The sequence below is a fragment of the Nycticebus coucang genome, chromosome 6 (genome assembly GCF_027406575.1).
Source record: "Nycticebus coucang isolate mNycCou1 chromosome 6, mNycCou1.pri, whole genome shotgun sequence".
Classification (NCBI taxonomy): Eukaryota; Metazoa; Chordata; class Mammalia; order Primates; family Lorisidae; genus Nycticebus; species Nycticebus coucang.
The window spans coordinates 46,901,167-46,925,427 of NC_069785.1; the positions used below are offsets into that span (position 1 = coordinate 46,901,167).

Sequence of the window (24,261 nt, forward strand, 5' to 3'; positions counted from 1 at the left end):
CCTTGAAGTCCACTCGGCTGGGGTCTTGAAGCGAAGAAAGGCCAAAGACTTGCTCTCTTGCCTCCAGGCAGCCCCCGCTTACCTGCTGGCCCACCTTGGTGCGGCTCTCACCGGCTTGCAGCATGACCCTGTGGAATGGCGTGCTGCCGTTTTACCCTCAGCCCCGGCATGCTGCGGGCTTCTGCGTCCCGCTGCTTATCGTCATTCTGGTGTTCTTGGCCTTGGCAGCCAGCTTTCTGCTTATCTTGCCGGGAATCCGTGGCCACTCGGTAAGGGGGTCCTCATTGCTTTGGTCAGGGAGTGGGAGGCCCAGGACAAGTAAGACTGTGTGCACAAGGGTCTCCATGAATAGTCAAACCGAGGCTCAGCACAAATTCAGGACTTTGGTGCAGCAAGCACCTCTTCCTAAGGACAGGCAAGACTTACTGGAGGACCTAAGCTGGGTCACTTAGAAGGCTGCTGCAGGGAGTGGGTGTCCAGCGCAGTAATTCTAGGACCGAGTCTAAGTTTCATTTGCTGCCTCCCACATCTCCCCAGACTGTAGCTATACTCTCACCGGGTCCTCTGGCTGATGGTGAGAGTATCAGGCCAAGAGGACACATGTCAGCAGCTGAGACTGCTGTGTTTCCCCCTTGTGCTGGGTGAGACACGTGTACAGGTGTCCCATCCTAAGGACTCAGAGAATCTCACACCAGATTTGAAGTTGTAGCAGACTGGGTGCCTTTCTTTAGACTTTTCCCCTCCCCCAGAGACTAAGTTGTGCATTTTTCAAGTCTGGGACGACCCAGCCTCTCTACATCTTGATCTATGTTAATTCCTCTGGGAACTGGTGCACCTAGAAGTATCTGCATTCTCCTTTCCTCTACTTAGTGACCAGGCCCTGGGGCCTCCCTCTTCTGAGGGAGGTGACCCCTGCCTGCCTAGCACTTCTGGAATCACTGAGCCTCACCAAACAGTGACTTGACTAGGAGGTGGAACCAGGACCAGGTGCCAGACAACTGAGGGAGTGAAAGAGGCCAGAGAGTGCCAGGCAGAGGCACCAGGGGCTGTAGAGTAGACAGGGAAATAGGGGTGGGGAGAGGGAAGTACATGGCCAGAAAACATCAGAAATGCCAGTAGCCCAAAAGGACTGTAAGAAAAGCATGCCTGATATCAACCTCAAAGGTCAGGAATGTAACTACAGATCAGAGGTGCAGTAGGGTCAAGGAAGATGTTGGGGACTCCTGACCTGGGTGCCTGTTCCTGCAGCGCTGGTTCTGGTTGGTGAGAGTTCTTCTCAGTCTGTTCATAGGCGCAGAAATTGTGGGTGAGTGTGCGGTGTGGCCCATGGGGTGAGAATGGAGGTGGGTAGAGGGCACCTGGAAAAATAGGGAACTGGTTTCCTGCTCCCTCTTTCCACTCCCCAGCTCTTTTCAGTCCTTACCATGCAAGCACATTGGACCTCTAGATTTCCATGCCTCTACAGTGTCCCACCCTCCCCACCTCTCTCTAATTCCATCTTCCCACCCCACCCCACTTCCACTGTGTACCTTTTCCTACAGCCGTGCATTTCAGCGCAGAATGGTTCGTGGGTACAGTGAACACCACCACATCCTACAAAGCCTTCAGCGCTGAGCGCATTAGAGCCCATGTTGGTCTGCAAGTGGGCCTGGTGGGCGTTAATATTACACTCACAGGTGAGGGGGCTGGGGGCAGTGATGCCCTAGGGCTTGGAGGTCCCACAGGTTAGGGGAGGATCTCTCACATCCTACAGGCCCAAATAGCTTTTGGTCCTCATGGATTTGCGTTTTCCCCAACCACCACCAAGCCCATTTCTCTGTCCTGGGAGGGTGCCGCACTCTAGCTTTCCTATCTGGGTCTGCTTGCTTTTGAGGTCTCTGGCCGGAAGCAGCCTGATGACTCCGCTGTTCCCGGCAGGGACCCCAGTGCAACAGCTGAACGAGACCATTGACTACAACGAGCAGTTCACCTGGCGTCTGGACGAGGACTACACGGCAGAGTACGTGAGTGCACTGGAGAAGGGGCTGCCGGACCCAGTGCTCTACCTGGCGGAAAAATTCACACCGAGCAGCCCTTGCGGGCTGTACCACCAGTACCACCTGGCGGGCCACTATGCCTCGGCCACTCTGTGGTAAGCGCGGGGGTGGGAGGGTAGGAAGGCAGGGAAGGCTTGGGGGGTGTGGGTGTGTGTGTGCGCGCGCGGGGGTGTGTGCGGGGTGGGAATGGAAGAGGGAGGATCGGAGCCTCCGAGGTGATCTGCAGCTACAGCCCAGTGTTCTCTCGGGGTGAGAAGGATTGACAGTCAGAATCTGGAGAGACCCAGCAACCGCCCTCTGCTTCTCCCTTGGAGGATTCTTGGGTGCTTCCACCATCTCAGTCCCGGGCTTTCACGCTGGAGTGGGGACATAGGGGAGCGAGGCTCCAGGAACCCCGAAGGGCTGGGGGAATATACTCGTGACTGATGGGTCCCCTCCCACCCCCGCAGGGTGGCGTTCTGCTTCTGGCTCCTGTCCAACGTGCTGCTCTCCATGCCAGCCCCGCTGTACGGAGGCCTGGCACTGCTGACCACTGGCGCCTTCGCGCTCTTTGCGGTCTTTGCCTTCGCTTCCATCTCCAGCGTGCCGCTCTGCCCGCTCCGCCTCGGCTCCTCTGCACTCACCGCTCATTACGGAGCCGCTTTCTGGGTCACGCTGGCAACCGGTGAGAACCGAGGGGATGGGCCCAGGGAGGCTGGGAGAGGGGACCGGATGTATAACGGGTGTGTGCTTTCCAGTTTACAAAATGAGTTCACAACGACTGTCTAATTTAACCCCCCTTAAGAGTTCATAGACGTAACAGGTGTTGTTATGCCCATTTTACAGATGAAAAGAGGGGTTTCAGTTGGGCGGCGCCTGTGGCTCAATGAGTAGGGCGCCGGCCCCATATGCTGGGGGTGGCGGGTTCAAACCCGTCCCGGCCAAACTGCAACAAAAAATAGCCGGGTGTTGTGGCGGGCACCTGTAGTCCCAGCTACTCGGGAGGCTGAGGCAAGAGGATCACCTAAGCCCAAGAGCCGGAGGTTGCTGTGATCTGTGTGACGCCACGGCACGCTACCGAGGGCGACAAAGTGAGAGTCTGTCTCAAAAAAGGGGGTGGGGGCGGTTCAGAAGGGTTTGTTATCTTGCTCCAGGTAACATGAAACCTGTGTATTATGCAATCTGAGAGAGGCAGGCATCACAGGTGGAGGAGGGCAGGCCAGGTTCTGGCCTAGTGCCCTGACTCCCCCCTCCTCTGTTTTCTTTTTCCTGTGGATGCTGACGCAGGCATCTTGTGCCTCCTCCTCGGTGGGGCCGTGGTGAGTCTCCACTACACTCGACCCAGCGCTCTTCGCATTTTTCTGGACCAAAGCGAGGACAGCAGTAGCCAGGGGACAGAGGGCTCGCCTCTCATCTTAAAGAACCCTCTGTACAAGCAGTCGGGGGTTCCAGACTTAAAGCTCGCCACTAAGCTGTGAAGGGGACCCAACTCTGAACTCCTTTCTTGGCACCCCACAGGCCAGGAAACAGTGCCCTTGACTTGATCTGGGATGTCACTGCTCTGTGCACCACCCCCACCCTCAAAGGTGGGGTAGCCTCGGACGTGCCGTAGCCACCAGGGAACGTCTCCTGGGACGAACTGTGTGTAAATGAAGAGTTTTTTCTTAAAAAACAAAACAAAACTTTTTTTCATTAATTTTCTTGGCTTTTCCAATCTCTTGGGGACACACGCCCTCAAGAGGCTTCCAGGGCTGGAGATAGCCAGCAGTGCTGCCAAACACCGGTTTCCCTGTCTGGAGAATCCAGAGTAACCCAGGGGAGACTCTGGGGGAGGGACGCCCTCTAGTGAGATCTGAGGGAAACCGACCAGAGCCTGCTTCCTTAGACTCCCGGGTGGACAGTAGGTTGCAGTGACCTGGCAGGTCATCCTCCCACCCAATCAACTATCTGCTGGCCCAGCTGAGTGGGATGGCAAGGAACAGCGTTTTGGACCAAGGAATCGATTCACTAATTCCTCACACCTGGCTTCTTTTGGGTTGGTGTCTGAGCACCAAGGTAGAAGTCAGTAAGGCATAAAAACATAAATCCTGAGGCCCCGCTGGGTGGCTCACACCTGTAATCCTAGCACTCTGGGAGGCCAAGGAGGGAGGATGCTTGAGGTCAGGAGTTTAAGACCAGCCTGAACAAGAGTGAGACCCCCGTTGCTACAAAAAATAGAAAAATTAGCTGGGTGTGGTATGGCACCTGTAGTCCCAGCTACTTGGGAGGCTGAGGTGGGAGGATCACTTGAGCCCAGGAGTTTGAGGTTTTGGTGAGCTAGCCTGAGGGAATAGACTGAGATTTGATCTCAAAACACACACATACACACACACACAGGATGCCAAAAATTATATACATATTTTAAGAGATGTTATCTACATATTACTTTTTGAAATTGAGTTGAATTATGGTAGCAATGTGTAGTATGACATTTGTTCAAAATATGGCACTAATCAAAATGAATGCTAGCATCACCATGTCACAGGCAGGACAGTCAAAGAAAATGGCAGAAGGATAGTTGTCCTTCAAGGAGTACAAGACCATTTTGAAGTGATATTTGAAATTCAAGAAGTACAATAGAGTGAGTATGCAACAGAATCTCCAACACATCTAACAATTGCATGCATTCAGATAAGCTGGAGCTGAATGGTACTGTGATGTGCACAGGGATAGGACGAAGCAGTGTGTTTGAGTTTCCCCCACTTTGTCCTGATTTAACACTCCTTGACTTCTACCTATGGGGGACCTTAAAGGATGTGGTGAACTGTAGGAAACCGGCTACACTGGCCATACTTCAGAAAGAAATTGAAATGGCATGTGCAGTGGTACAAGTGGGCACTTTGATCAACGGTGCTCAAGTAGTAGTGTGCAGTGTCAGAAGGGTCTGGATGCTGATGGTAACCACTTTGAGTACCTCTTATAATTGCAGAAGTCAAATATTACTTGTATTCATCTGTTGTTATCAGTATATATTGAGTATTATACTTTTAATACAGTTTTTTCCTTTCTTAAAATGTGTATACATTTTTTTTTGACACCCTCTGCTTATCTGTATCCTGAGATTCTTTTCTTATGTCCTGGGCAAGTACTACAATCTTATTTAGCAAATCTGGGAGCTGAAGCTCAAAGAGAATGTAGCATAGCTGGTTAATGTTTGACCAGGGATGGGAAGTTTGGCCTCTTCTCCCTTCCAGTACTGTCTTTCACTGTCCCATAAAGAAGAGGTCACATAGCTGGGAAAGTAAAATGAGAACAAAGGGACCCAAGAAAAAGTAAAGTGAGAGCTTGAGAGGGACCATGTAAGAATCACACTATAAATGCCCCCCCCACACATACAACTATTCTGTGGGTGAAGTTGGGTTTCAGTGACTGGCACTGTGAAGAGGCAAAGCACCAAGAAAAGGCAGGCTTGCTGTACAGAAATAGGGCAGCCCCTGCTTGGTCTCACCAGGGCGACAGGGGTTATGGGAAGACCCAACATCTCTTCAGTACCATATGGCTTTTCGCTTCGCTTTGTTTTTTAACATCAGTAGGTAGAGCCTCTTTTTTCTACTTCGCCCACAGATTGGTGCTGGGGGTCTGATACGACCCACATCAAGGACAGTTCTAGTGGTTTTATGGGGTTCCAACAAGGTCTGGAGCCAGCCTGGAAGTCCAAGTGGCTGCTGGAGAGAAACATTATAGGGCACACTCGGGCTCTCCGGGGTGCTCCTCCTTACAGCATGCCTCGGTGGAGGCAGCCTCTGACAGAGGAATGTCCTGGGGCTCGGGACTCTCAGCCATGGACCCATAGTGGGGGCTCAGGAGTCCCCCTTCCTCAGGGCTCCCCTTCAGCATGTGGTCCTCCTCCACACTCTGGTTGAAGAAAGCCTTCAGCCTGTGGGGCTGCATTCTGTGGGCCACTGCCATAGCCAGTCCCAGCAGCACACACAGAAGTCCTGGGGACAAGGACAATCAGTGTTCTGCCTTAGTGCCAGAAACACCCTCCCAAGAACATCTTCTCTTAGGAACATCAGAACAACACTAAGGGAGGCCTGGAGTCCCTGCTTCAGGGCAATCTGGACTCAAAGAAGTGACTGGCTTAGGGTCACATGGCTGGTATCCCCCTGCCATGAGTTTCCAGACTCCAAGCCCAGTGCTCTTTCAGTTATTTGGGGAAGGGAGGTGGAAGCAGAGAACACACTCTGAAACCAGAGAAACCTTTGGGGAAGGCCAGAGCTCAGAGGCAGAGGCGTGGGGGATGTAGGTACGGTGGGATAGGAGAGGAGACTAAAACTGCAGGATAATTTAGGGCTGTGTGAGGCAGGGACAGAAGGGGTCTAGGAATGGGGGCACAGAGAAAGATGTTTGGGGGAAGTGGGAGGGGCCGTGGGGTTGGAAGATTTGGAAAGGAGCTGGGTGAAGAGAGTTAGGGAATAAGGATCATCTCAGCCAGGAAGAAAAGACATAGGGTAGTGGGCACCTATGAAGAGGGAGGGGAAGTAGCATGGAAAGAGGAAACCAGGAGATAAGGGACACAAGAGGGATGGAGCTCTTAAGAAGGCAAAGGCATCCTGACCCCTAGAAGCAGATCCTCGAACCCACCAACATGATGGCCTCTGGCCTGGCCTCTCTGGCCCCGAGTCCTCTGGTGACTGTGTTTAGGGAAGGGTCTCACCTGTGATCAGTGTGATCCAGAAGGCAGGCCCATGGTGAATATGCAGCACAGCAGTGCCCAGGCGCAGGGGACAGGGCAGGCTGAGTGATGTGCCCATGGAGAAGAAGAGCAGTGCCAACAGTTGGAAGATGCCCGTGGCCAGCAGCATGTGGCTGCCATAGACCAGCACAGGCATGGAGAACATCACGTTGGCCAGCAGCCAGCAAAGGAATGCCACCCTGGAGAGCCAGAACCCAATGAGAGCTGGCCCAGGTGCCTCTGCTTGCTGGCAAAGCTGGGGGGGCCCAGGTGGAGGCTCAGAGACCCAAGGATAACCCAAATGTGAAGTAGGGGTTCTTGCCTGTGGGCTTCCCACCCCAGAGCTATGGTGACTGGTGCCAGCTGTCCCACTCAGGATATCCACATGAATGGATGAGAGGTACACAGAACCCCGTTCCTGAGTCCAAGTCACCAGGGTCCCATTCCCTTCCCACCCTTACCACAATGCGGCCGAGGCATAGTGTCCTGCCAGGCGGTACTGGTGGTGCAGGCCACATGGGCTCCTCGGGGTGAATTTCTCGGCCAGGTAGAGCACAGGGTTTGGCAGCCCCTTCTCCAGTGCCTTGGCATACTCCTCAGCATAGTTCTCACTCAGGCGCCAGGTGAACTCCTCGTTATAATTGATGGTCTCATTCAGCTGTTGCACGGGGGTCCCTGGGGAACAGGGTATCGTCCTCAGCAGGAAATCATGGACCAGAATGGAGCATTTGCCTTGGTAGAGGCCTACCCACACTGAGCAGAGGGACCAGAGCTGTTCTCAACTGGAAGAAGGCAGCTTCCAAGGCTCTAAACTTCCCTTCCTACCATCTCTCCAACACCCACACATCCTCTAGCCCCAGTGCCTGGCATCCTGCTGTTCTCTAGACTACACAAAACATAGATCCTAAAGATGGCAGAGCCTTCCCCTCCCTCCCAGGTAGGAATCTTCCCTCACCTGTGATTGTGATGTTGACTCCTTCCAGCCCGACCTGCAACCCAATATCAGCGCTGATCCATGCAGAACTGAAGGCCTTGTATGATGTGTTGGTGCTGACCTGGCCCACAGACCACTCAGAACTGAAATTCACAGCTGGGGTTGGGAAGTTGGACATGAGGGAGCTTAGAGAGGTCTGGGCATTACTGAGTTAGAGTTGGAAGGAGCACTATGAGGGGTCCATGTCTATTGAGGTCATAATCCTATACCCATTAACTAGCCCATGGTCTGGTTCATGGGAAGTTTGCCAACCACATGTGTGGGATGAATAGCTGGGTTAGAATCCAAGATTTCCCTTGGTCACACTCTGTTTACCCTTCCCTACCTTTCTCACCACTTTAAGGAGTCACTCAGGGACCTGGGGTTGAAAGCATTAACATAAACCATGATGGGAAAACATAGATAGCTCCACTCAGAGACCTTCTATTTCTCCTGTTTGCTTGATCACCCACGCAAAGTAAGCAGCCCTTCCCCATTCACTCTTCTCCTCTGTCCAGACACCCTCTGCCCACAGACATTTATTTTGATCTGCTTTCCCCTAAATAAAAAAGCTAAGAAAGTTGAGGAAAAACACCCATCATGTTTCCCAGGACCACCCCCAACCAGGCAAGTTTAAGAGTGAGGGCTGAAACCACAGTAAGAGAGGTGTAAAGGCAGGGGCTGGAAGTACCTGAAGCCATGGGGAATCAAGGAAAGGAGAGGTAGGCTGCTAAAGGGAGTGGAGGGGAGGGAGGCAGCTGCCAAAGTCAGCTGCAGTTCACACTCACCCAGGATCACAGCCCCGATGAATAAGCTGGTCACCACCCGCAGTAGCCAGAACAGCCTCTGAGTCATAGGGTAGGTGGGTTCAGTAAGGAGTGCCCTCCTTCTGAGTCCACCCTGCCTCTTTCCAGACTTGGGAGTGGGGCAGAGATTCTAAAACTGAGATCACTTGTTTGAGATCAGAGTATCTGGCACATAACAGGTGCTCAATACTATCTGTTGAATCAGTGAGTGGGTAGTTCTCTGCTTTGGATGATGGTGATGCTTTCTCCACCACTGAAGTCTCTTTTCTAAGTCTGGACACCTCACCCTGAGGATGGGGTCTCTGTGGGGCTGGGGTCTCCAGGGCTGGGTTTGTTTCTCACCATCTTGCCCCGAATGCCAGGCAGGATGATGATAAAGGTGACCAGTGCAGTCAAAAAGATGATGATGATGACGGCCAAGGTGGTGTCCATTGGGAAGGTTGGCTTGGGGCCAGCATAGAAGGGGAACGTGTGTCCAAAAGCAGCCATTTTGGGGAGGTGTGCTGGAGGAGGCAATGCTGTCCAATGATAGATACTGAGTGCTCTCTAAGTACTTGGCACAGTTCTTGGTGCTGGAGAAATGACAAAAGTTAAGCCACACCAGGCCCCTCTTCTCTGGAGCTCACATGTTGTGCCTCCCCTAACTCCACTGTTGCTGCCATTTCAGTGCCCCTCAGCCATCCCTCTCCCCATCTGCTGACTGTGACAGACAAGGCTCATGGCAACATCGTTGTTGCCCCATGCTCTTTTCCTAATCCCAATTTCCCTAAATAAGTGCCACCACCCTGAGGCTTCTCTGTTTCTTCTGGGACTGTCTCAATAAACATAATTCTCTTTTATCTCCTTCAGGCAGGCCTCTAGCACAAGCAGAAGGATCATAGAATATAAGAAAAGCTATATTTGCTATCCAGTGAAGGGGCCCTGCCCTCTGCCAGGCCCAGTGCTGAGGCCAGAAGCCCTGCTATTCCACACATCATCAAAACTGGCCCTTCTCTTTGTTTCAAATTCCCAGGCCATGCTTCAGCTCAAATCCTGGCTGTGGTCTTCTCTGTTCATCCCTTGATCTTAGAACCTGTTTGATTGTAGTTTTTCCCTTTGCAGTCAGGATATTGGCAAAATGGGACATGAACTAACTGTGTTTAGCTACATCTCAGAATGGGTTGCAAGACACACTATTGTTTTTGGTGCCACAAAGAAAGGGGAAAAAGTACTGCCAATAACTGGTAAGACACACCCATTGATGGTAAGACACATCCAATTTTAGAAATCGAAATGTGAAAAAGAAAATGCATCTTAAAACTAACGATCCAAGTCCTGCTTCTTTTCCTAAGTATGATCTGTACGGAGGTCTCTGTCCAGAAACCTCCATAATTTAATCTGACCACACATGGTCTTATTAAGCGATACAGTGAAAGAATAAGCACTGGAGTCAAGAAGCTCCAAAGCGTTTTAATTTTGCCTCTGCCTCTTGCAAGCAATTTGACAAAAACCTGGTTTTATTAGAAAATGGAGATAATGTCTAACTTATAACGTCATTTTGAGGACAAAATGACATTATGTATATAAAGAGCTAAGAACAGTGCTGGGTGCTTGTGCATGGCAGCTCATGCATATAATCCTACCACTCTGGGAGGCTGAGGTGAGGGGATCCCTTGTGCTTAGAAATTGGAAATCAGCCTGAGCAAGAGCAATACCTGTCTTTATTAAAAATAGAAAAATTAACCAGGCCTTGCTACCCTGCAATCAAGGTTAGCCTCCCTCCTGCAAGCTTGTACTTCTAATCCATGTCATGCCTGGTTCCTTCCTGCTGTGATCAAGACCAGGGCCATAGGGGCCACTAGGGGCTGCGACAGGGCCCTATCCTCTCTCCTTCCCCTCCCTGCTGCCATCAGGAATTCACATTGTGGAGGCTCCTCTGTGGCAGCACAGGCAAGCATCTCAATTTCCAAACATCTGGCTGGTTTCAATCAGTGGGGCTCTGAACACACTGCTCCTGGGGCTGCGGTGGTAGTTGTGAGGATGACTGAATTCAGGCTGCTGAGCCTTTGTGTTCTGCATCCTGGAGTGCTGATGTCAAAACATTCCCCCCACACCAGTAGTTATTAAAGTCCTACCTCCTCAGGAAAATCTCCCTTCTTGGATTGGCACACTTTCAGAAATTCTGTCCATGAATCAGCCTGTGGGGCGATGCCCGTCTCTGCTTCAAAAGCAATGTTAGAAAAATCCATGAAATCCAAGGCTCGGCACCCACTGATGTCCCTAACATAGTAGCTGCCTGTTTCTTCTTGCTTTGCATCCAAAACCTACCAGCTCTCGAGGGAACACCACCCACACAGAGCTTTCTCTGCGTTTTCTTTCCTGGGGCTTCTCCCTCCTACTTGTCTAAAAGATGCTTTGTGAGTCTCTGATCTGCTTCATATCTGTTATCACTCGGTGGTCCCCTCAAGATATTTCTTAAGTTCTTTTACATTATTAACCTTCAGTAAATAAATATATATTTTTAATTGAAAAAAAAAAAATTAACCAGGCCTCATTGTGGCCACCTGTATTCCCAGCTACTATGGAGATTGAGGCAGGAGGATCACTTGAGCCCAGAAATTTGAAGTTGCAGTGAGCTAGGCTGATGCTATATCACTGTAGCCTGGAGCAACAGAGTGAGACAGTCTCAAAAAAAAAAAAAAAAAGATGCTGGGAACAAATAAGCTACCAGGTGGAGAAGGAGGGGGGATTTCATCACTCCATCTATCTCTTCTCCAATACTTCTTGGAGAGAACCTGGGCTGGAATCAGTTTTGGGTATAGCTCCAGTTCTTCACTTTATAACACCGGACAGGTAAGAGACAACCTCGTTGGCCCCTGGTTTCCTCATCTGTAATTGCAGATGATGATCTCCAGGTCCTTTTTAGTTCTAATAGTGGGATTCTCCTAGTACACCTAGCTCCCAGCCATCCCCTTTCTTTCTTTCTTTCTTTTTATTTATTTATTTTTTAATTTATTTGATTTTTTTTTTTTTTTTTTGGTGAGGCAGACTCTCGCTATGTCACCCTCCGTAGATTGCCGTGGTGTGGTGTCACAGCTCACAGAAACCTCCAACTCTTGGGCATTAACGATAATCTGGCCTCAACCTCCCAAGTACCTGGGACTACAGGAGCCCGCCACGATGCCGGGCTATTTTTGCTTTGTTGCAGTTGTCATTGTTGTTTAGCTTGCCAGGCCAGGCTCAAATCCACCAGCCTCCTCAGTGGATGTGGTTGGTGCCTTAACCACTGTGCTATGCAACCCCCCCCCCCAGCCTATTTATTTATTTATTTAATATTTTTCTTCTCCTGCGGTTTTTGACTGGGTTCGGGTTTGAACCCGCCACCTCTGGTATTTGGGGCCGGTGCCCTACTCCTCTGAGCCACAGGCACTCCATCCCCTTTCTTTCTAAGCTGGTTACCTCCTTTTGCTGTCTCTGGGGGAAGCATGGTGTGTCAGACAAAGAGACAGAGAGACAAACAGTATTAACTTTTAACCCTGGTCATTGGGCAGGTCACATAACCTCTGAGTGTCATTTTTTTTTAACATGACACCTTTTTCTAACTTCTCCACTCTCCCATCCCAGAGGGAGAATTGCCTCTCTTCTCTCCAATTGTTTAAATCCATCCTCCTGGCTCTATCTCAGTCCCACCTGCCTTCTTCACCACTTCTTTTTTTTTTGGTGAGACAGGGTCTCACTCTGTCACCCTGGCTAGAGTTAAGTGGAATCATCATGGCTCACTGCAACCTCAAAACTCCTGGGCTTAAGTGTTTAGTGATCCTCCTGCCTCAGCCTCATAAGTAGCTGGGACTACAGATGCTCACCATGAAGCCTGGAAATTTTTTTTATTTTTAGTAGACATGGGTCTTGCTCTTGCTCAGGCTGGTCTCGAATTCCTGAACCCAAGCAATCCTCCCACCTCAGCCTCCCAGAGTGCTAGAATCATAGGCATGAACCACCAGGACTGCCTTTTTCAACGCTTTTATCATCAGTTATCCCCTTCCCTTTCAAAGTGTTTCAGTTTTTCTTTCTCTGCTGGTTCCTTCTCCCAAAGATATGCTTAAATTTCTCTCTTCCTAAAAACACAAAGAAAAGGAATCTTCTCCCTAATCTTCTGGGTCCTCTCCAGCTACCATCCTATCTTGATCCCTCCCCTTCAAAGCCAGGCTAGGCTCTTTGAAAGAATAGTTTATATTGGTTTCTCCACTTCCTATCTCTTCATACTATTGCAACCTGACATTTCCTCATGCCCACATTCTTCATTAGGTCACTAAGAATTAAATTCAAAGGGAGCTTTCACTGTCCATCCATCTCGGCCTCTCTGTAATGATACTGAGGACCATGCCCTCTTTCTTCAAACTTTTTCTTCTTAGACTTCCATGACCTCATGTTCTCCTGGGTCTCTTGCCTTTGGCCATTCTTTTCTGGCTCCTCTTCTAGTTCTTTTTCCTCTCTAAGTAAAGGTTTATGCTCCCCAGGAATCTGTCTTGGCTTTCTTCTTTTAGCAGTATTCAAGAATCCTGGGAAATCTCATCCATTCTCGCAGCTGAAGATTCTCAGATGTCTTCAGGTAGACCTTCCAGGGCTCCAAACTCAAGAGGGTCAGTTACTTCGTGGACATTTTCATCTGGGTGTTTCTTTCATGCCTCAAACTTAACAGATTCCAAACAGGATTCACTGTCTCTACCCTGCTTTGTATTCTGTTTCCTTTGTCTCTTTGGCAGCATCACCACTTGGTCAATCAAATAAGTAGAGACCTGGACCATCTTACTTCCTAAATCTTTTTTGAAACTATCCATGCTTTTCCTTCCCTACTGCCTCTGCCCTAACTAAGCCTGATCCTCTCTTGCCTGGTTCCAGAATAATTTTTCTAATAAACAAATATTTCACTTCTCTGCTCTGGGTAAAATCTAATTTTCTTACTATCATATACATATAAAGCACTTTGTGGTCTGATCCCACCTTTCTCTGCATCTCCATCTTCTGCCCAGCCTCTTCTATAGCCATACTATGCTACTCACCTCTGCCTGAACCTGATATGCTCTTTCTTCTTCTTCTACTTCTTTTTTTTTTTTTTCAGACAGAGTCTCACTGTGTCACCCTCAGTAGAGTGCTGTGGTGTCATAGCTCATAGCAACCTCAGACTGTTGGGCTTAAGCTATTCTCTTGCCTCAGCCTTCCAAGTAGGTAGGACTACAGGCACCCGCCACAACACCTGTCTATTTTTTTGTTGTAGTTGTCATTGCTGTTTAGCGGGCAGGGTTTGAACCCACCAGCCCTGGTACATGTGGCTGCTGCCCTAACCACTGACCTACAGGCGCCGAGCCCTGACATGCTCTTTCAAGCCTTCATACCTTTGTGTATGATATTTCCTCTGCCTGGAATGGTCTCATCCGCTTGGCAAACATCTTTCCACTCTTCAAGTCCCAGCTTGTGTTACCTCCTTTGCAAAGTTTCCTCTGATGCCACTGGGCCAAATGTAGATGTTTCTACCTCAAACATTCTGATTGCATTTTAAATATACCTCCACAATCACAGTAATTACACTGTACTTTAATTGTTTGAGCATCTATCTCCACATTAGACTCTAGTCTCCTTGAGAGCAGGGACTTTATCTTTCCACCCCATGCATATGGAATATATTAATCAGGCTATGGTACAAATAAATGAATATAAATGAGTTTCTCTCCCCACAGTAGCCTTCTTCTGACTTTGCACACAAGAGGGAGCTATTGTGTGCCCTATACTCCCATTGCCCTATACTATACTTGTAATTTAACATTAGCTGAGTATCACAACACAGGGGTAAAGGACTGGGCAAGAATGGAGTTGATGAACCATCAAATCAAAATTTGATGTCAATTTGTAGTGATTTCACAAAAGTTTCAGAAATCCTCTACCAATAGTTGCAAAGACCCAAGTATGAATGTTCATGTTTAATTGAATCTGAAACATAACATTTCAATCTAAGCTGAAGACAAGTAACTAAGAATTTATGGATTGGGGCGGCACCTGTGGCTCAAAGGAGTAGGGTGCTTCCCCATATGCTGGAGGTGGTGGGTTCAAACCCAGCCCCTGCCAAAAAAAAAAAAAAAAAGAATTTATGGATTAAATTATTTTGTAAAACATGTGGTCATGATATTTATTTTAAAGTAGATGTTTATTGATCTAAGAAATTTTTATTTATGACACTGACACTGAAGACATTATGTTTTTTATGAAAGGCTATAAGAGCAAGGGCTATAAAATGTATAATATCTTGGCTAATGTGTTAGGAAAATAAAGCAAAGTCATTAATAACAGTAACACATGTTACATGCTAGAATTTAAAAAAAAACATTTTTAATATCTTCAAATAATAAATACTGTAATGTATTTTGGCCAGAGTCACATATTAGTATTATTCCTGTGCTTATTTTAAAGGAAGTTCATAAAAAATTTTACAAGGATGGCCCATTTCTATTAAAGTGTACTTCAAAGAAATGTTAACAAAAGGCTTTCCGTGTCTTGAGTACAAAAGAACAAAGTTACTTCCAGTTCTCCAAAATATTTATTAAAAATAATAAAAACAATAAGTTGGTGAAAAAAATGCCTTGTTAAATTTCTTCTTCTTCAATTTCATGGCTTAGGTTTTCCTTAATCTATATTTCTTAATTTAAAGTTAATTTTTCATGGCCCTGATCCTAATTTGATTTTCGGTATTAGGCTAGAAGGGCTTCTGCATGAAGAAGTGGGACTGAATTGAAAAGTCCCACATTCAACAATTCTTCTTTTCCTATACAGCCTTGTGTTTCCCTTGGGAACACCTTTCTCCCTGGCTTGACAAATAACATCCGACAATAGAATTAGTGTTAATATGAGAAAAATCTCAAGTCAATATTAACTTGACCCATTGGTCTCCCAGCTCACCACCATGACTGGGATACCTACACAATGTATATTATTGTAAATAAGGAGACACGAGATACAGTCAAACATACACCCACAAACTTATGTAAACAGAGACACAGACATAAGATGGAAGCACCCAGATTACCATTTTCAGTAGCATAGACACCTGTATTACTCCATCAGACCTCCTTAATTGAGGTTCCTCCTTTCTCACCTGGCCTGGAGAGGAGAGGGCACCATTTCCCTTCTGGACTCGCTTCAAGTGCTGAAGGCTTTCCTCATGCTCAGTTGTACGATAGGCACAGTTACCCAATCCTTACCTGTCACAGGATGAAGTGGAGTTCCTGTGTGTATGCAGGGTGGGTGGGCCTAATATGTAAAGTTACAATCCTTAAGAAAACTCAGCCTTGTACAAGTTCCAGCCTTCGTCATTCAGTTATATGCTTTTTCTAAAAGATTGAGACAGAGTCTCATTATGTTGCCCTTGGTAGAGCGCCATGGTGTCATAGCTCACAGCAACCTCAAACTCTTGGGCTCAAGTGATTCTCTTGCCTAAGCCTCCCAGGTAGCTGGGACTATAGGTGCCCACCACAACACCTGGATATTTGTTGTTGTTTAGCAGGTCTGGGCTGGGTTTGAACCCACCAGCCCCAGTGCATGTGGCCAGCACCCTAACCACTGGGCTATGAGCACCACCCCTCTGCAATTATATGCTTTGTTAGCGGTCTGTGGCTTCCCTCATACCTTGACAGGACCGTCTTCCTAAAGTCTTACCCTTTTCTACCTCCTCCATCAGCCACAACCCCTAGAGTAAGAACTACCAATTCTTTACAAAGGGGAAGTGGGTGCCAAGAGCTCTGATCGGTGATGCATAGCTACAGAAAATGTCAGTTTATTTCTTTGGTTGAGGTAGACTCCCTTAAAAGTTTATAGCTGTGGCTGGCTAAGGGGACCCTGTCAGGAACTCCTGTCCCTTAGAATTGACTTGTTCCAGGAAGGGGTGTGTGTGTGTAGGGGGGTATTTTGGGGTGTGCCTGTTTGTGAATGTATGTGTACTGTTGCACAAAAGTAGGAGTTAACTGGAGAACTAGAACAAGATCTGGAAAGGGGTTGGGGCAAGATTCCCCAGCAGGGGCTGATCTGGGTAAGGAGCTCAGGGGTGCAGGATCATATAAACTATCCTGACTCCAGTTAAGCTGAATAAGGATTCAGTATTTGTAAACCTTGTGGCCTTAATCCCTAGTTTTCCTTGACGCCTTAGTTTCTTACCAAACTTGGTCTTTGCAGAACTCCCTCTTGATGTGAACTGGGGTGAGGATGGAAGCAGAAAGTGCGCCCCTAGGGACCGGGGCGGGAGCAGCACTCCAAGACTCCCTCCAAGCCCACCCATCTAGACCGCACAGACTCCAGCCATCGCATCCCCCATCCCCACCCATGCCCCGGCCACTGTTTGTACCTGCCCCTTGCAGACAGTGTGCGTAGCAGCCTGCGCAGCTCACCTCCTCCTATGGAACCTTGCATACAGCGATGCCGGGGCTGGGAGTAGGGAGGGAACAAGAGCCCGACGTTCTGTCAACAAAAGCACACTCCCTTTCCCTCAGCGGGGCTCCTGTCCAACACCTACTTCTTTCCTAACTCACTTAAGGACCAGGCTGTGACCGGACAAACCAGGTCTTGGGTGCTTCCCCACCCCCCACTTCGAGTCACTCCCAAACCTTCTCAGACTGCATCCGAGGCTCTGCAGAGCTGCCTCTCTCTGCCCTCCGCAGAGGAAAGCCAGGTGCGCTAGGGCCCTGCTTCCCCATGCCTGCCCCCCCACCCTCGTGCAGCCATCCCTCCTCTCCCTCCTTCCACCCCCACCTCCACGCCCAGCACCCGGGGAATTCCAGAGCAAACCTAGCGATTCAGTTCCGGGGCTGGTGAAGAGTGGGCGCGGCTCGCAGGGCAGCGAGACCCCGAGATGTCACGAGGGGCCTCGGAGGAAGGAGTTAGTACTGGCTCTTGGAGGATTTCAGGATGGACGGACGACTTGCTTTGATACCTGCCTGGTCTATGGGTATAGGTCTTAAAGTCCGGACCCAACGGCGTGGAGAGGATTTGGGGAGAGCGCCCCCTCCTCACAGCCTCTCCCTCTTCCACCTTCTCCGCGCCCCACCAAACTTGTACAAGCAGACTTGCCCTTTTCGCCGCCCGCGTGGCCGCACTAGCAAAGCCCTGGTTAAGGAAGGGACATCTCCACCTGAGAGCTACGAGCCGCCGCCGTCTCACCTGGAGCGCTCGGGTCCGCAGAAACACCTCGACAGATCCCCAACTCCAGCTTCTATCCCGCCCCACTCCGCCCTGCCCCGCCTTACAGCCAGCCGCGCCATCCCCTCGTCACCCCCAGCCCCGCCCGCCCGCCGGGGCGCAGAGCTGGAGAGGCCGCCAGGCTAGAGCCGGCTTCGCCGGCCGAGTCAGGAGCCAGGAGGGAGCCACGCAGCAGCCCGGGGCTTGGGGGACGCCGCAAGCACAGGTCAGATCCAGAGGGCTTCTCCTGGCCCACCGGCCTGGGCGCTCGGGGGGAGGTAACTCCAAGCACAGGGCCTTAGCGGAGGCGCCCCAGCTCTGCCACGTTTTTCCAGGGAAGGGGAATTCTAACACCACCACCACCACCACCACCCCCAGCCCCGCACCTCCGATCTTATCCTAAGGCTAAAATGAACCCTGTTAGGGCCTATCCTCTCCTCTGCCCTACCAAAGTTTTGAGTGAATTAAGTTCTTGGGACCTGGGAATGTTGGGTGGCTTTCTTTGCCTGGGGGATTTCCTGGCACCAGCACCACATGCCAGAGTGGGAACTTTGGGCTTTTAGAATCCAGGCTTTGCTCCCTCAGTCCTCCCTTTGTGCCAGGTTGGCATCTGTGACTTTGATTTGTCTTTCCCCAACCCTAGGGCCACCAGAGTCATCACCCTAGAACTTCAACCTGGGAAGCCTGTGTTCTCTCCCTGGTTCTGCCACTGCCTGGGGCTTCACTGTCCTGTCCTGGGGTTGTGTCTTTCTTTCAAGGTTGTTGGGAAGTTACTGCTCCATTTGCCGTGTAAGTCGTTAAGGGGTACCCATCCACAAAGAGTGGTTATTAAGCATGCCCTCCTCCTCTTCAAGCTGTCTCCACAGCCTGGCCTGAAAGCCCACCGCACGCCCTTAGGGGTTGAGTGGTACATTAAGTGTTTGGAGCCCAGGATCTTGAAGAGACAATGGTAGGGGAGAAGGGACAGGACATCTTGGATTAGGGGAAGACCACTATGGTTACTTTAGCATGTCCAGCCTTGTAGCCTTAACCATCCAAAGCCCAGCTCTTCGCACACTATCAAAGGCCAGCATCTGGACAGACTCTGGGATGGAGCGGGTAGAAAACTGAGCTTTTGAGTTATGGCAAAGCCTGGGTGTTTTCATGTGTTTAATGGGAGATGGGGAGTAGGGATGAGGTCACTCTCTGGGCTCTCTATGATCAGACAGCCCATCCAGGAGCCTTGAGGTATGGGTGGAGATGAGGCTTCCCCTGGGCCCCCTACTTCCTCTGTCCTATCCCTAATCTCTGGGGTACTTTTAGGAGATGCTCACTAGCCTTAGGTACTCCTTGTGCTGCTCAGGATTCCCAGCCTGAGTTCCCTGCTATCTGTTTTCCTATTGTGCCTAGGTGGTTTGCTGGGCTGGGGAAGAGAGCTGGAAGCCCACACTAAAACACTTGAACACCTGGATCCATCTAGAGCAGTGGTTCTCAACCTTCATAATTGCTGCATTGTTACAAATGGAAAAAAGGGGTTGCAACCCTCAGGGTGAAAACCGCTGATCTAGAGGGGCCAAACTTCAGCCTGACCTCTCTCCAGCGCATTTGCAAAACACCTGTTACTTTTCTTGCTTTGAATTCAACCATAGTCTCACATCTGATTCTGGCAACCAATCTGGAAAGTAAACAGTTCAGGCATATTTACTCCCATAGGCAGAAGAGGAAACCAAGAATCAGATAAGTTAAGTGACTTGCTGAAGATCCCAGGGTAGACCGGCTACAGCAGTGATACCTCAGCCCCTGTCTCCTGATCCCCACGGCTCTGTCCAGGGAACACACTCTGTGGGAAGCCGGGCCGAAGCAAGATTTTCCAGCTAATCTTAAAAGGTAAAGTTCATTAAGATAGGGATTTCTGTTTGTTTTGTTCATCGCTTAATCTCTTGTGCCTAGCACATAGTGGGTGCTCATCAAGTATTTGTTGAGAGAATAAAAGACTTTTAGGAAAGAGTGAGTCTCCTGAATTATGCTTCTATATATAGCCTTGGCCCAGCCCCAGGCTTTGTTCATAGGGATGTGCAGAAGCTTTGGCCTGATTCTTCTGAACAGCTGGAACTCACTCTGTGTTCTTTTCTAGAGTCTCTGTTTTGAGGTATCCGAACACCCAAGTTCTTATTATTTTCATCATGTGCTTCTGCCTAGCTCTGGCATGGACACTGCTATTGGGTCCTTGGGCCCCCATGGGTGAGTACAGATTGGAGGACAAGCATGATTAAGAGCAGAGGGACCCAGGAACCTCTGGGCTCCCCCAAGGACAGGATCTGTGTCATATGCATCTTCATATCCTTATTCCCTGACTAACACAGTGCCCTGGATGTGATAGGAACTCTAGATTCTGAATAAATGAATAGCTAAAGGAATGAAAATTATCCCCAAATACACAAAGGAAAGGAATCTTTAATGACTGTTTCAGCACTTCCTATTTTATCCCTTGCAGTTTGGAGGCCCTTTCTCCTGTCTCTTTCCTCTCTCTCTCTTTTTAACAGAGTCTCATTCTATCACCCTGGATAGAGTGCCCTGGCATCATCATAGCTCAAAGCAACTTCAGTCTCAAGTGATCCTCTTGCCTCAGCCTCCTGAGTAGCTAGGACTATAGGCATCCTCCATGACACCAGGCTAGTTTTTTTTTATTTTTAGTGGAGACAGCATCTCACTCTTGTTCAGGCTGGTCTCCAACTTGTGAGCTCAAGCAATCCACCTGCCTAGGTCTCCTAGAGTGCTAAAATTACAGGCGTCAGCCACTGCACCTGGCCTCTTCTCTCTATTTCTATGAAGTAAGGGCCCATGACTCAAAATGGAAAAAGATTGATTAGACACAAAAGACAACAGGGATCATGGGTTTAGATTGGATCCAGAGTTGAAGAGGAGTCACCGATATTTTAAAATGATATAATCAGAAACAAAAATAATATGATCCACAAGAGTTTGATCTTGCTATCTTCAGCTTTGGTAAGTTTCTTACTGGAATTTGAGGTTGCTATCTGTAGTCTGGGTCTGTGGGGATGGCTTAAAGTGCCACAAGTTAGGTTAAAAAGAGCAAGTCTTAAATCATTAGGAATGGGAAATACAAAAACAGAAGCAGAGAAAACCTGTGGAATGGTCTGTGCTGGCTGGAGGTGACAGGATGGTGGCAAGGCCTCTGAAGCTTCTCCATTACCAGAGGAACATTCACATTCTTTCCAGCTCTCTTCTTTCCTTAGACTTTGGTTTTCCTTTTCTCCCCTAGCTCTTGCCTCTTATCCCCAAAAAACAGTCTCCCTGTGCCCTCCCCAAAGGCTCCCTCCTTGTTCTGTCATTAGTTCATCTTATTTTAGAGGTCACCTGTATGTGGCTGCCCTAGTCCCTGCCCCAATTCCTGGACCCTTAGCTGGGTTCTTTGCTCAAACATCAGGCCCAGTCATTTTCCCTCACTGACCTCCTGGTGAGTGCATGTGGGGTGAGAGTGTAGCTCAGAGACCCTGTTCTTGGTCTGGGTGGGTAGACAAGAGTCCTTTCCTCTATTCTCTGAGGTGAACAGAAAAGGGAGCCTGATCTCTATAGCCTCCCAGTCCTAGTAAAAGAATCTGGCTGGGTCATTTGATCTACTGACCAGAAAGGTCTGAGCACCACCCCTGATTCTGGACCTTTCCCTGTGTGCCTTGTTCCTCAGAGCTTCCCCCAACAGCTGAGTGCTTCCTAGTTTTTTGGAAAGTAAAATAGGCTAAAGAGAAAGAATTATAAGGGAGACAAGATGCCCCAAAGGAGGAAGGGGCAAAGTCATTTACACAAGCAGTCCAGTCCCTGGTCCTACCCAAGAAACTCGATAAAAACTAGAGTAGCAACACCACACCCATGCCTGGGGCTCTGCTCAGCCTGAGAGGGCTAGGCCCTTCTCCATGCTGCCCCTGCCCAGGGACCCGTCAGAGAACGACCTGCACTTCCCAGGTATGAGGTGTGGCTGGCACTTACTCTGTGAGGTGTCTTAGGGCTAAAGATGGTCCCTGTTCCTGCTGTGTCCTCTTGGGGAGCTGAGGTATGAAGGGGGTAGGAAACGTGTGTGTCCCTTTCCCTATCGCCACGATTCTTCTCTTCCATTCCCTGCTTTCTCTTAGAGGCCATTTGTCAGCACACACTGCACCCTGCTACATTACTTTAGTGCTCCCCACCAGGTCTCCCCTGCTGAGTAGCTTAAAGATTGGGCTTGAGTTTGGATATTACTTCGTCCTGTTTTCTCCTTCTGCACCTTACCTCCCACACCTGTGGTGGGTGTCCACTTTCTTCTGCTCCATGTGCCAGGCTTATGGGACCCATAACCTGTATACCCGCCTGTCCTCTCACAGGCTGATTCCCTCTATTCTCACGCAGGAGCCCAGAGCTCCATTTCATGGGAGGTGCAGCGATTTGATGGGTGGTACAACAACCTCATGGAGCACAGATGGGGCAGCAAAGGTAGGTGAGAGCCAAGTGGAAACAGAGTCCCAGGCCAAGGTAGTGCTTGATGTTGGGGGGCAAGAGCTGGCTGGTACTAGCAAATGCCATCCATTTCTGAGGTTGTATGATCTTCGGTGTGGTGGGAAGCCTGGGAGAGAGGAGGCGCGTCTTGAGGATTCCTTCTCCTTTCTCCTCCTACTCCAGGCTCTCGGCTACAGCGCATGATCCCAGCCAGCTATGCAGATGGTGTCTACCAGCCCTTGGGAGAACCCTACCTGCCCAATGCCCGAGACCTTAGCAACACTGCCATGAAGGGCCCTGCAGGGCAGGCCTCCCAGCGAAACCGAACGGTGTTGGGGGTCTTCTTTGGTGAGGACCTCAACGCTGTGGGGGGAATCAGCTGTATGTCTTGGTGTCTGAAGAGGGGTCAAGGAATGAAGAGAGAAGTGAGGGAGGGTCTGAGACATGAGAGAGAATTGGGGGAGGACATGAGAGAGAATTGGGGTAGGATGAGGCAGAAGCTGGGGGAGGGAGGAGTCATGCTGAGGTGAAGTCTAGTTGGCAGAGGCAGCAAGATGAAGGACAGAGTTAGGGAAAAGGGCACCCCTCCATGTTGGGCTGTTGGTGTGGGTGGGAGTCAAGGCAGGAGCATGACAATAATGTAGTCTCCGTGGGAACTCTTCTTACTCTTTGTCCCCAAGGCTCCTACAGCAGGTTGAGGGGAGGTCAAACTGGGGCTGCTAGGGTGTCCTAACCCAGTTATTGAGTAGTGGTGAGTAGCCCCAGAGGAATGCCCAGAGCACCCATGCTTGTTTGCCAGTGTCCCATGTCCCTCTGAGGCTGTCAGGCCCTCCAGGCAGGCTTCCAGCTGCATGTTGGAGCTGGTGCTGCCGGCTGGTTTGCCAAGGCACACTCCCTGGGCACCTCCCAGTTACCAAGGAGAAGACCAAACTGTCAAAGACAACCAGGTATAGGCACAGGTGGGCCAGGAGAGACAAAGGATTGGGAGGGAGTGACTGTGGTCAAGGTTTGGACTTGCCCATAATGGCTGGTGGATCTTTTGAAGCTTCAAGGGAGGCAGGGAGACTAGATACCTAAGGTGGGAAGGAGGGTGGCCCCGGGCCCCAGCATCCTCCTCTTTGTGGGCAGGCTACCACGTTCTCTCGGACCTAGTGAGCGTGGAGACGCCCGGCTGCCCCGCCGAGTTCCTCAACATCCGCATCCCGCCCGGAGACCCCGTGTTCGATCCCGACCAGCGCGGGGACGTGGTGCTGCCTTTCCAGAGGAGCCGCTGGGACCCCGAGACCGGACGGAGCCCCAGCAACCCGCGGGACCTGGTGAGGCGCGACCGGCGGCGGGAGCGGGGCGGGACCCGAGGCAGGTGCGGCCCCGGGCTCCCGCCTTCACTCACCTGCCTCCGCTCTCCGCTCCCCGGCTCACCCGCCCCCTGGCCCCGCAGACCAACGACGTGACGGGCTGGCTGGACGGCAGCTCCATCTATGGCTCCTCGCACTCCTGGAGCGACGCGCTGCGGAGCTTCTCCGGGGGACGGCTGGCGTCGGGGCCCGATCCCGCCTTCCCTCGAGACTCGCAGAACTCCCTGCTCATGTGGGCCGCGCCGGACCCGGCCACCGGGCAGCGCGGACCTCAGGGGCTGTACGGTGAGGCCGCGGGACCGGCGTGTGGGGGGCGCGGGGTGCTGGCTGGGGCTCTGAGCCTTTGGGTTCCCTCGGTCACGCCGCCGCTGCTCTCATCTCTTGCCTTGCGTCCCCACGCCGCCCTGTGCAGCCTTCGGGGCCGAGAGAGGGAACCGGGAGCCCTTCCTGCAGGCGCTGGGCCTGCTCTGGTTTCGCTACCACAACCTGTGGGCTCAGAGACTGGCCAGCGAGCACCCAGACTGGGGGGACGAGGAGCTGTTCCAGCACGCTCGCAAGAGGGTCATCGCCACCTACCAGGTCAGCCGGGCCGCACCTCTGCGACTCCTGTAGGTCCACGGGAGGGGAGACTCCGTCCCCCGCAGAGCTGCCCGTCCTTGGACAACCTCCTCCCAGAAACCTCTCCCCAAGGAGCTAAGGCCTAGGAAATGGCCCTCTAAAGGACAGGAGGCAAAGG

General features: G+C 50.5%; 3 protein-coding genes across 13 annotated transcripts in view; 2 read left to right on the forward strand and 1 right to left on the reverse strand.

Moving 5' to 3' along the window:
• The first annotated feature begins 9 nt into the window (after positions 1–9).
• Positions 10–5,562, forward strand: DUOXA2 (dual oxidase maturation factor 2). Its single transcript, XM_053593607.1, has 6 exons — positions 10–269; positions 1,249–1,306; positions 1,542–1,676; positions 1,918–2,131; positions 2,486–2,700; positions 3,303–5,562. Exons 1-6 carry the CDS (start codon positions 123–125, stop codon positions 3,491–3,493), a joined length of 960 nt encoding a protein of 319 aa, XP_053449582.1. The 5' UTR covers positions 10–122; the 3' UTR covers positions 3,494–5,562.
• DUOXA1 (dual oxidase maturation factor 1) lies at positions 2,532–17,734 on the reverse strand. 9 transcript variants are annotated; one of them, XM_053593599.1, is made up of 9 exons: positions 17,314–17,699; positions 16,874–16,953; positions 15,632–15,737; positions 8,851–9,080; positions 8,491–8,548; positions 7,685–7,819; positions 7,191–7,404; positions 6,712–6,929; positions 5,702–5,992 (listed from the first exon to the last, which is right to left on the reverse strand). In XM_053593599.1, exons 4-9 carry the CDS (start codon positions 8,995–8,997, stop codon positions 5,733–5,735), a joined length of 1,032 nt encoding a protein of 343 aa, XP_053449574.1. In that variant the 5' UTR covers positions 8,998–9,080; positions 15,632–15,737; positions 16,874–16,953; positions 17,314–17,699; the 3' UTR covers positions 5,702–5,732. The 9 variants fall into 9 exon arrangements, with proteins under 9 accessions (XP_053449581.1, XP_053449574.1, XP_053449577.1 ...); XM_053593602.1 differs by lacking the exon at positions 15,632–15,737 and having other exon boundaries at positions 17,686–17,716; XM_053593596.1 differs by lacking the exon at positions 15,632–15,737.
• Positions 17,735–17,801: 67 nt separating this feature from the next.
• Positions 17,802–24,261, forward strand: part of DUOX1 (dual oxidase 1) — a 31,899-nt gene continuing 25,439 nt past the window's right edge. The window contains exons 1-9 of one of the 3 annotated variants that reach the window (XM_053593593.1): positions 17,802–17,929; positions 18,347–18,492; positions 19,396–19,574; positions 19,817–19,923; positions 22,084–22,167; positions 22,354–22,518; positions 23,299–23,486; positions 23,609–23,810; positions 23,938–24,104. In XM_053593593.1, coding sequence (XP_053449568.1) covers positions 19,866–19,923; positions 22,084–22,167; positions 22,354–22,518; positions 23,299–23,486; positions 23,609–23,810; positions 23,938–24,104 — 864 coding nt within the window. In that variant the 5' untranslated portion in view covers positions 17,802–17,929; positions 18,347–18,492; positions 19,396–19,574; positions 19,817–19,865. Of the gene's footprint in view, positions 17,930–18,346; positions 18,493–19,395; positions 19,575–19,816; positions 19,924–22,083; positions 22,168–22,353; positions 22,519–23,151; positions 23,177–23,298; positions 23,487–23,608; positions 23,811–23,937; positions 24,105–24,261 lie in introns of those variants that run through there. The other 2 variants (XM_053593591.1, XM_053593592.1) reach the window with 2 other exon arrangements.